The sequence below is a fragment of the Oxyura jamaicensis genome, chromosome 15, assembly GCF_011077185.1.
Source record: "Oxyura jamaicensis isolate SHBP4307 breed ruddy duck chromosome 15, BPBGC_Ojam_1.0, whole genome shotgun sequence".
In the NCBI taxonomy this organism is placed as follows: Eukaryota; Metazoa; Chordata; class Aves; order Anseriformes; family Anatidae; genus Oxyura; species Oxyura jamaicensis.
This window is the reverse complement of record NC_048907.1, coordinates 14,112,422-14,124,585: the sequence shown is the minus strand read 5'-3', so window position 1 is coordinate 14,124,585 and position 12,164 is coordinate 14,112,422. Positions and strand designations below refer to the sequence as shown.

General features: G+C 39.2%; 1 protein-coding gene across 5 annotated transcripts in view; it reads left to right on the top strand.

Annotated features, from left to right (window-relative positions):
- Positions 1 to 249: 249 nt before the first annotated feature.
- The window catches only part of GLT1D1 (glycosyltransferase 1 domain containing 1), a 70,664-nt gene continuing 58,749 nt past the window's right edge, over positions 250 to 12,164 (top strand). For 4 of the 5 annotated variants that reach the window (XM_035341124.1, XM_035341125.1, XM_035341122.1 and 1 more), the window contains exons 1-2: positions 299 to 437; positions 8,955 to 9,103. In XM_035341124.1, the coding sequence (XP_035197015.1) occupies positions 370 to 437; positions 8,955 to 9,103 (217 nt within the window). In that variant the 5' untranslated portion in view covers positions 299 to 369. Of the gene's footprint in view, positions 438 to 8,954; positions 9,104 to 12,164 lie in introns of all 5 variants that reach the window. The other variant, XM_035341126.1, reaches the window with a different exon arrangement.

Sequence of the window (12,164 nt, the reverse complement as noted above, 5' to 3'; positions counted from 1 at the left end):
TGCTACCCCATCCCTGGCAGTTCCCGTGGCCAGGCTGCATGGGGCTGGGGTCCCCAAACCATTCTACAATTCCCTCTGTGCAGCTATAACGGGGTTCTGCCCGCTGTAGCGAACACTGCAGCTCCTCACCAGACCCTTCCCCTGGCCTTACAGCCTTCCTGAAATTAAGCGCGGTCTTTAACCTGGGGGACTTGGAGACGGAGCCACCCTCAGCCCACCCGAGGGCCGCTGCCTCCTCAGGGGCCGCCCGTGGCCCGGCTGGGTATGCCGGTGACCGCCCGCTCCGCCGCGCTGTTCCCGGGCCCGCCGGCAGGTGAGGGAGGCACCGGCTGAGGCGGCTGCCGGCCCGGCCTGACGGGAGATGCCGCTATGAGGCTGCTCTTGCTGGCGTGCCTCCGAGCGCAGACCGGCAACGCGACCACGGCGGAGAGAATACAGTAAGTGTCCCGTAAGGGGACCGGAGGATGTCCCCCGATCCACCGCCTCCCCAGCATCTCCGATCCGCCGGCGCTGCCCGTTCCCCGGCAAGGGGGAGGCGGCGACGGCCCCGCTCACGCCGAGTTGCCGCGGCCCTGACGATGAGCTGCCGGCATCTCAGGGGGTCCGGGTTCGGGGCCCGGTTCGGGTTCGGGGCCCGGCCGCCATTCGGTGCCCGCCGGCGGCGCACGGAGGTGGCGTCTCCCCCCTCAGCCGCGTGGATGGCGGACGCCGGAGGTGTGTGAGGAGGCGGCGGCCAGGCGCCCAGTGGCGGCTCCGCGGGCCCTGCTCCGGCAGTGCCGAGGGGCGATCCGCCGCCCTCCGGGGAGCCGGGGATGTGCCGGCTGGGGGGCCGGGGAGGCAGAGCCGCGCCGGCGTGAGGGGGTCCTGGAGAAGGTCTGGGGCACGGGGCGGCTTCTCTGCTGCTTAGCCCTACAGCAGGGGAGTAAGGGAAAGGGGGAGCCGAGGGGGTGCCCCCCGGCCACTTATATTTATATATATATATGTATATATGTATGTATGTATATATATATCAAACACGTTCAGCTCAAGCTAGTCTATTGGCACAGGAGGAGTTCACACTGCAGGGGTGACCCCAGCTTGCAAGCCCAGAGCAGAGATGTCCTCACCAGCGTCACTGCTGGCCCCTTGCACAACCCAGTTAGTCAGTGGTTAGTCAGTGGTGCAGCAGATTCCCAAGGGCTGCCCGTGTTGGGAAATACCCAGAATTAGATTAAAAGTAAACGTGAAGAGTGGTAGCTTCTGAGGGCTCTAAAATAAGGGTCCCTGCAGGAGTTCTCCTAAGGCAGCACTTCTGCCAGAGCTGCTGCTGTTACCTCCTTGCTGGGGGCTCTGTGACACGCAGCTCCCATGGGCATTACAAACATGAATCTATAGTGCTTTGAAATTGTTTGGACTAACACTACTGCATAAAGACACAACATTCTTAATGTCACCATTTAACTTTCTCCATGAAATATGAAAAAAGTATGTGAGTGATGGCATTTTAAAGACTTAGCTGTGCATTTAAGCTTTTTATTATTATTAAAAAAAAAAAAATTCCAATAAAAACATGTTTTGTCCTCTCGAGACAGGCTTCTAGCTTGTAATCCATGATTTAGCTGTTTTTCTTTGGATGAGCCTCTTAGAATGGTCTGCTATTACAGGTTTTCCTTGACCCTTCCTCTGTGTATTACCACATTTCACTGTTACGCATAGAAACAGTCGGTTGACATTGTTTAAGTTTTCACTCCAGGTGTGTCATACCAAGTTCAGTCTTAGATTTGTGCAGGGCTACCGTATTGTGTAAGACAGTGGTGAAATGCACCTTCTGCTTTGCGTCAGTCACACAGGCGTTGAAGTTATAAAGCAGATGGAGAAGAATAAAGTCTGTATTTTAAAAGAATAATTGCTAATAAAATACTTAGATTAATACATTCTTACATTCTTAATACAGATTTCGTACATGTACATGTCAGCATAGACTTCATATGTTGCAGTGTGTGGGGCATTCTTAATTTATGTTACTCTTATCTTTTGCTCTCACCAGACAAAACAAGGCTAATTATTCTTCAGGTAAACTACGTTCATTCTTCCTCCATAAGATTATTTCTTCTACCTTTACAAATTAAGTATTCACTTACGTTCATCTTCAACCTTGAGGAAGGTCCGAGAAACATCTAGTCTGTGGAGCAGTTTAGAGGTAATCTGGGAGAAAGCTGGTTCTGCATTATTTCAAGTTAAACTAAGTGTGAATAAGCCAGTCAAACAAATGCCCACATATTATTTCAAATTGTCTTTTAAATAAACCAGGATCAATCATAACCATCTGAACATACAGCATCAAGACACAGTGGTTTAGCAAGGGGCCTTTATTGGAGTTTTAGTAACCAGTAATTTTGGTTAGGCTTCTCCAGCTGTGTCTCTTGCATGGTGGCCTAAGCTAATGTGTGTTAGTACAAAAGAGAGAATAGGCTTAGTGAGACAGAACAGCACAGTTGACAGATGGTTTAACATACTACCATGTTAACGCAATCATTTGCAGCTATGCGAATGCATCTGCAGTATCTGTGCAGAGTAAACCAATTTGCTTTAGCATCCTAATGCTTTATGGACACACCTTAAACAAAATGGATGCTGCTTTCTCATGTGCATAGACCTTCAAACAGAAAGAAAGTTGTGAATGAGAGGTTAATTTAATTCATGTTCAAAATAAAGGTGAAGGATTCTAACAGAAATAGTAAAAAACTGATCAGGAAAAGTAGTGAAGAGTATTAGCTAACAATAAAATCTGACTTCCTGACTAGAAGGCTGCTTAAGTGACAGCTATCAGTAAAACCATGTCACACAGATGCTTATACCTAACACTGGTTTTCTTAAGACTTTACTTTTTTAAAAAATGTCTATATGTATAACCAAATGCTTGTCAAACTAATTTGCCATACTAAGGTTAAGGTTATATGGTAACCTTTGTAGCATACATGTTAATACACTAAGAATAAATACTCAGATTAATATTTGTCTTCAGTTGTTTCTGTATGCATAGTTACGAAATTATTTGTTCAATCTATTTTTTTTATATTGAACTATGGTAACTTTCAGTCAAGTATACATGAAACAATGAAGTTGCCTCTGGGTTGTAAACTTGCCAGTGTAGATTAATTTTATGGCTTAATATCACTGAGTATACTATGTTTATGATGTTACAGCTGTTTCTGTGACTGCTTCATCTTTTCATAAATAATATATTCATTTCCTGAGCTTAAAGTAGCTGGTGACAAAGAAACCAGAATCTAATTTGGTTAGAAATCAGTTCACTAAAACAATAGGTATAATGCAGATGCTATGAGCTTTGTTTGTATTAGTCTGCATAATCTTTAATTGCCTTGAGAAAACTAAGCAGTGAGTAGAGGATGAAACACAACAGAAGTCTTTGGTTGGGCTGCCATTCTTCAGTCCTAGCAATGAGATCAAAAAGGGTGTTAGGAAAGAAAAAAATTAATCTTCTGTGTCCCTTGAAATGTTCCACTAATCATTTATTACTTTATAGTAATGGGGAATAGAAATCTTGAATTAATTGGTTAATTAAAAACATTTGGAGGAAGTATTTTGTCAATACATAAATGTCTGTTTGGAGAGGAAGAGATTGTTTCAGTTTGAAATGGGACAGTTTAAATAGCTGTTCTGTAAATCTCCAGGTAATCAACTGCAAGAGAATTAAACCCACAAATTCAACAATGCATTGCTTATTGCTCCTCTTTGCAATATTTTTCAGCACAGGACTTGAAGGTGTACTAAGTAAGTTTGTGGATGACACTAAATTGGGAGGAGAGGTTATTAACTGCAGCAAGGGTGGAGAGGCCTTGAAGAGAGATCTTGACAAATTAGAGGACTGGGCAATCACCAACTATATGAAGTTTAACAAGAGCAAGTGCCGGATTCTGCACCTGGGCAGGGGCAACCCTGGATATATGTACAGACTGAGAGACCAGAGGCTGGAGAACAGCCCCGCAGAAAAGGACCTGGGGGTTCTGGTCAATGGCAAGTTGAGTGTGAGTCAGCAGTATGCCCTGGCAGCCAAGAGGATGCAGCCAGGGGTGCGGCAGACAGGGCACTGCTGGCCTGTCTAGGGAAGAGATTGTCCTGCTCGGCTCTGTGCTGGTGCAGCCTCAACTCAAGGTCTGTGTGTGGTTTTGGCTCCACAATATAAGAAGGACATAAAACTGTTTGAGAGTTTCCAAAGGATGACTATAAAGATAGTGATGTGTCTGGAGGGAAAGACACATGAGGAGCAGCTGAGGTCCCTTGGTTTGCTCAGCCCAGAGCAGAGGAGCCTGAGGGGAGGCCTCATGGCGGCCTGCAGCTCCCTCATGAGGGGAGAGGAGGGGCAGGCGCTGAGCTCTGCTCTCTGGGGACAGCGACAGGACCTGAAGGAATGGCATGGAGCTGGGACGGGAGGATCAGGCTGGGTATTAGGAAAAGGTTCTTCACTGAGAGAGTGGTTGGCACTGCAAGAGGGACATGGTTACGGCACTGAGCCTGCCAGAGATGAAGAAGTGTTTGGACAGCGCTCTCAGAAACAGGGTCTGATTTTTGGGTGGTCCCATGTAGAACCAGGAGATGGACTCCATGATCCTTGTGGGTCCCTTCCAAGTCAGGATATTCTGTGATTTATTGGAGTAATTCTGATCCCCAACTTTACTTCTATTTAGTCTTACCCTATCTGCCACCATTAAAATCACACAGAAAAGCACTTGTACAGGAGGAGATCGTCTTCTCTTCAGGATACCTTCTTCTAAGAGGTCTTTTACCAGCCTATGTCAGTTTGCACAGGTGCTGGTAAATTTCTGCTGTTTGTGTAGCCATTCCAAGAACAGGACATCTGCAAAAGGCAAGCGGTCATCCTCTACGTGATACTCAATTATTTATATGGCCTGCTCGTGATGTATGCTGCATCCCAAATATTTTGCATGACTAGACATATTTATAAGGCAGGATTAAACCATGTAGAGTTATTTTGACCTTCCAAAGGACAATTACTGATTTCAGAATGTAGGGACAGAGGCAATATCAATCCATTTTAAATTTCTGTCCGTATTCACAGTGGATTTTCTTCATACTTCATTCCAGCCAACACAAATTGTCTGTGATATTTAAAGAAGTTTGAGAGAGAAATAAAATGAAGAATACTTTAAGAACCATAAAAAAAAAAAAAAATCAGTACAATTTGCAAAGGAAACAGAGAAGATCGAGTAGGGTTTCAAGTCTTGTAATTCCACCAGTTTCAGTGGGAATTGTGAGTATTTGGCTGTGGCCAAGTTTCAGAAAAGGTAGTGGAAGTCACTGCTAACTTACTAAGTTTTGGATCATGCTGTATAGATTTAAGAATAGTTCATGCATAGCTGCTTTACAGAATAGACGGCCTAGGGAAAGAGGTAATTAATATTTTTGGATGAAACATACTGTGTGCTGTTCAGAAAATGTCAGTGCATCTACCTACCAGAAACATTTTGAAAATCAGACGTTCTTTGTCTGTAAGTAATTCCATTAAAATACTGTAAAATTAGAACATAAAGGTTTCTGAGAGGGAGATGTCAGAAAATAAAAATAGTTTGAAAACTACTGTATCTTAGAAGTAAGCGTACTTCTAACTCATTTGTATTTTAGCTTCAGCCATGCTGTGTTTGGAGCTGCATAAGAGTTTCTTCATATGAGGACCTGTGAACTGCAGCTTCAGGTTGGAGGAAAGAAGCCTTCTAAGTCAGGATAAGTGAGAAGTAGTGATCAATAATGTAGAAAAGAAAAAATGAAACGTAAAACATCACCTGGTGTTTCGTAGCTGTGTTGGCAAAACTGTTTTTCTATAGAAGTCTTTAAAAAAGTGAAAACATGCCAGTACAGGATTACACCTTTTAGCAATATCCCTCTGAATATCCTATAGACCTAGAGCAGACACCTACATACTTATTGTCACTTATAAGCCTCTTGATTTTCAAGGAGTGTAAAAAATAAAATGAAAAAGGTGACTTCCCATAATACTAAAATGGGGTTGGTAAATATTTTATCCAGTATTTAGATACACATAAATATCACAGTGTCAGCAGTGACAACTATCATCTTGTCTAAGAAATCATCTTTCAAGCTTACTACGGAATGACTGAAGTTTTCCCAGTTTGGTTACTTTCCAGCAAAACATGCCAAATTGGAATTTGATAGTCAACTCCATTTTAGAAATATGATTCTCCCCAGATAGTGAGTGCCATTGGTTTCCATGAGTCTTTCAGTAGAAGGGAAAGATGAAAAAGCAAGGCAAAATCTGGATCCAAGCAATAAACACTGGTAGTTAAGACACTTGGAAATATACTTCATACAAAACTGTGATAGAGGGAAAGTGTAGGCTTGAAATTTGTCATTTTCTATCTTGTCTTAGATTCACAGGCAGCAGGAGATGTGTTCATTTTTATTTGTCATTTAGAAAGTATTTGTTTATGAAATGGCAAAATAATGTGAATACCCTGTTCCTAGGAGGAGAAAATATGGGTAATGTATCTCTTATGTCTTGGCTTGATTCAGGGACATCTGTGACTTCATAGACAGATCAGCCTTCAAAAAAAAAAAAAAAAAAAAAAAAAAAATCCCCTGCAATAGCTTTGCAGCACCCTCTTATCATATTCATTGATAACAGCATATGTGTGAAAATCACAGTCTGCATTTTTTTTTTTTGGTTATAAAGATGAAATGCCATTGAAAAAATAGAAAAATATCACTGTAAATTTCAGTACTTAAATAGTACCCCATAACTGGTTCTACATACATACATTTCCATATATGCATAATATGAACCTTATGACTAATTATATTGAATTTAATGGTATGTTTATGGGATTAAGATCTCCTCACATCTGGGAATTCTAATTATTCTGGGAAAAAAAAAATCATCATTTTTTCCTTCTTAAGCCATATGCAAATTTATTGCATGCTCTTGAGTCATTATTTGTAGGGAAAAAATGAAGTAAAAGAGATAATCCACAATTTCCAAGCACTGGAACACATAAGGGAGTCCCTCTCTATTTACCACAGAAACAGCTGTCATTTAGCTGTGAGATTTGGACCTGTGGAAACTGTGGAGGAAGGTCTCATTCCTAGTGTATTACAATAAAGAAGTTTTAGATCAAAATTCCCAGCTGAGTTTCTTGACTCCTGATGTCCTCAGAGAGTTATTTTCAAATTAATTGTAATATGCAAACATATTGCTTGTACATGATAGTGATTTATGGTAATTGGAATACTGATGGGAAAAAAAATCTTTTAGACTATTTAACGAGCACCTGTGAAGTTATAGAATGTATGCACGAGCATCCCAAGTATTTGCCCAAGAGATTTTTCTTTCCATAGCTGTGAGATTTGGGCATCGTTATTTAGATATAAATTGAGAACCTCTTTCAGATGGCAAGCAGGTACTTGGTACAAGTTCATGGGACAACTGAAGTAAATAATTGCTTAACAGTGTAAATAAAAAGCTTACAATCTGGCTGCATTTTATTATTTATTAGTGCTTATTATAATGTATTGGTCTTGTTTCAAACAGTGAAGTTAAAAGTAAAATGAGTTACTTTGAAGAATAAGGGAGAAATACAGTACCATATGTTATGCCGATGGAGTTCTGTCTGATGTACTGCTAATACATTCCTTCCAAGGCCTCAAGACATTTTACAACATTTTTAGCACCAATTTCTGCAGTAATGACTAACTTCTGCAGGACAGAAAATTACATTCCTTGGGAGGATATGAAATGATCAAGCAAGAAAACAGCCAACGTTATCCAAGAGGCTATTGAGTTAACAGAATTTTAATGCCACAACAGTTAATATGCTATGAGAAATAAATCAACTGGAACAATATAAGCAGAAAACATTCTTGTGGTCTTTTTATAATACTCAAAACATAAACACTAGTTATTTGAAGCAATTTTATCTACGTGTCAGCAGATACAGTGTACTAGTTTCTATCAAAACATGGATTTACTCCTGGATGTATTTTGGCTGATGTCATTGGAAACACTGATAACTGACTCTGTTTTTTTGTGGGAGGAATTGTGAGCCTAGTGTGTACAAGAAAAGACTAAACCAAAGCTCACTGATATGCCTAAAGTAAAACTCCCTTTAATCAATCAGTTTAATGGCTTTAGAAGTCTTTGAAACAATTTTTAATATGAAGAATCACAGCATATAAAGATGAATAGGCAAACTGACACTAGGAGAGGTGTGTTTTCTATGTGCATGATTTTGTTTGTCAATTGAGATTTTTTAAAAGGCCTTAAAGTTTTTGAGTAATCACTTTTGTGTTGTTTTTCTCTTAACTTCAGTTATCCCGTGACTGTTTTACAAATGGGTAAACTAAGACAAGAAGCAATTAAACTCACAGTCAGAAAGAGAATACATTTTCAACTGTCCAGTTTAATTTATGTATTCATTTTTTGTATTTGCAAAGACTTTTTGCATTTTCTCTATTTTTAATAGAATTATTTAGCTGGGCGTATTTCTGTTTTCTTTCAAGTGGTAGCCTTTCTCCAGAACAAGGGTCTGAGGATGTCCAAAACCAAGGCTTACACACTTCATTCAAAATGAAACTTTTAAGCATCTTTAGAATCTTTTGAGTGAAAGACTAATTCATAAAGGTGCTGATCAGAGTTCATTTCCATTGATTTCCAAAGGTGGATTGACACATTGCAGGCTTGGGCCATAAAGTGGGTGCAGACTACGATGCTTGGCATTGTGCACAATGGCGATGATAAAAATGTATTCCAGGAAAACCCCTTGTTATAGCTCCATGATTGCTTGAATAAAGTTAGTGTAAACAAGATGAATGTAGGAACAAAAATTAAGAAAAAACATGTTGATTAAGCATATTTAATAAAATGAAATATGTGCAGCATTAACATTTTTTTTTCTCTTGTTCCATCTGTTCTGATAATGAAGGAGTCATCTACATGCTGCAGGTCATATCTGTGTTCTTAAAGATGCTTTCAGGTATGAAAGTCCAACTGAAATAGCGAATCTAACCTCTGCAGATAAGTTTGATGCAGCCCTGGCCATTCATCTTTATAAAGGAGGCAGACTTCTGCAAGGTAATTAATTCTTTTTCTATTTTGCAACAAATATACTTCTTAAAAAGGTACTGAGAAAGAAGAGAATGAATACAGTTACAAATGACAATAAATGCATAAACCCACACATAATGTAGTTACTCTATTTATCCACTTCAATAAATGTTCAGAAACACTGAAAATCTTTCTCTGTGGGAGATCTGATCCAGAGAGGATGGGACTAAATAAATGTACTTTTAAAGCACTTAATGCATTTCATAATTAAGTACTTTAACTACATTAAGATAAGAGCATTATATTAACATTAAGATACTTTCAACAAATGTGCTTTTTCAGAGGACAATAACTTGGCTAAGTATAGCTCAGGTCAAATAGAAAAAAGTGGAGAGGCTAATTTGATTTTTCTGTTAAAAACGAGTCAGTTTTTTTTGGACATGGAATAACTTAGAGTTGTCATACATACCAGCTAAATCCTGTAGGAGACAGGATGTTATTATACAAATAATAGAATTTTCTATGGTAACTGGCCATGTAGAACAAAATTTTAGCCTGCCATTAATGATACACTAGACGCACTTGCTGTCAAAATTACAGACACTGTCACCTACTGAAATTGCAAGTGCATATCCATTTTTGAGATCACATTCCAACTGTCCAAATCTATTCACTTGTACAAAGGTACATAATTTGATACTTTCATCAGATCGCAGTATAAGTTGCATTGCACCAGTTTTCAGACTTCGGAAGTCCCCTAGCAATTTATACTGGAGGGCTTTCAGTCAGCCTGAATTATTATGTCTAGTGTGCTTGTGTATCTCTTGTTACAATGGAGCTCTGATTTCAGTAGGGATCCTAAAATACAAATACAAAAATAATTCTGTGTGATGATCTCTGCTACCCTATGTATTAGGACTTCTCTTGTCGGAATACAGAAACAATTGCTTTTGTGACAAGACCTAGAATTGTTTCGAAAGAGGCTTATGGAAAGTCTTAAAACTATCTCTTTTTCTGAGGAACAAAAAATAAGGTTGAACTTTAAATGTTTACTGTAAAACTTCATTGTAGTTTTGATTTGCATAGCATCACCTGAACATTGTTGCTATTAGATTTTCAAAATCCTAAATAACCTGCAAAGCTTAATACTTGGAATGACTTATAAATGCTCAGTAATTTAAATAAATCAGAGTCACACGGTTCCTAAAAGCATCTGTAATAGCTAAAAGAAAGATAAAATGGAAGTATCTGAAAAGAAAGTAAGTAATAGGATTGCTGGGATGATCCTAGTCAAAGTACTTGCAAATTTTTTGGAGGAGAAAAGTGATTCATAGGACATTCCTGATTCTGGTAACATTTATTCTTTCTGTATACTTTATTAAGAAATATTTAAGAAATTTAGTTATTGCAGTCATACTACCATTAGTAAATCTTTTGGGCCTTATCACAGAAACTTTGCAGATGTGATTGGGGATGTAAAAGCACATATAATAGATGACAGAATAATTATTTCATTTTTTTACTTATTAGAAAGGCAATATATTGCCTTTCAAGTATTAGAGAAAGTTAATCTCTTGAGGATCTCTGTGGTGTTTTGACAGTGCACTTTAATTCTCTTTACCCACAAATATTAGAGTATTACAACTATTTAGAAATGCCAAGTGTTTAAGTAGCCAAAATGGCAAATAGGCTTTCATTTATTTTGTTTGTTCTTTCATTCAGTAATGAGCAAATTAGCAATGCTGAAATGGGAAACCACCAAAAAAAAAAAACACAACAAAACACCAAAATGATCAAACATTTATTTTAATATAAATCCTCATCTTACAGCTCACTTAATTTTCAATTATAAATGTGAAAAGTATAGTAAGTTTTAATCTTTATTAACATTTTTTTTTAATTTGCTTTAAGTTTTCCTCATTTGCTTGTTTTTAACTATGAATTTTAATAATGAAAATTCACTGCTTTTAAACTGATTATATAAAAATAAATATATAAATATATAAAAATAAATATAAATATATATATATTAATAAATATATATACATATAATATAATAAATATATAAAAATATATAAATAAATATATAAATTATATAAACTGATGCTATAGAAAACATCAGCAATAATTTTCACAGCCACAAACATTCAAGGCCAGTTTCATTATCTCTCAAAAGAAAGGGTCTCCATCAGCACTGTATCGCCTGATGCCCTTCTCATTGATCCAATGCTCAGAGGGCAGTGATATCTATGGAGTCATCAATACCCCTCCACTTCCATCTCATAGCATAAACAAGAAAACAAAGCCTATTTTCTCTCTTTCTTGATACACGGTCGTGGTGGCAGTACTGCCTAATGACTGATTCTTGTTCACAGTCAGAAGGAAACCTTGGCTTCATGTGTTACAGCTAACAGTAATCTGCAAAACTATCATCACCACCTTGATGAGCTTTTTTAGGCTGTCTTACTAGAGGCTCTTTCTTTTGCAAAACTGCAGTGCCATTTGCCTGGAATTTAAAACCATGTTCTTCATGTAGTAATTAGCCACCCTCGGGTTGTTATTTGTTAGCTTAATGTGGTGTAAAACTGACCACTGAATCGTTTCAATGGTTCAGGAGCGGTCTGTCCCCACGTGCCCAAAGACAAGCCAGCGTGGAAGAAGACTGGCCTGGCTGAGCAGATAGCTGTGGCTCGAGCTTAGGAGAAAAAAGAGGGTTTATAATCTTTGGAAAAGAGGGCGGGCCACTCAGGGGGACTACAAGGATGCTGCGAGGCGGTGCAGGGACAAAATCAGAAAGGCTCATCTGGAGCTCAATCTGGCCACTGCTGTTAAGGACAACAAAAAATGTTTTTATAAATACATCAACACAAAAAGGAGGACTAAGAAGAATCTCCACCCTTTACTGGATGTGGGGGGAAACTTAGAGATGAGGAAAAAAGCTGAGGTGCTTAACGCCTTCTTTGCCTCAGTCTTTAACAGCAAAACCAGTTGTTCTCTGGACGCCCAGTACCCTGAGCTGGTGGAAAGGGATGGGGAGCAGAATGTGGCCCCCACAATCCACGAGGAAGTGGTTGGCGACCTGCTACAG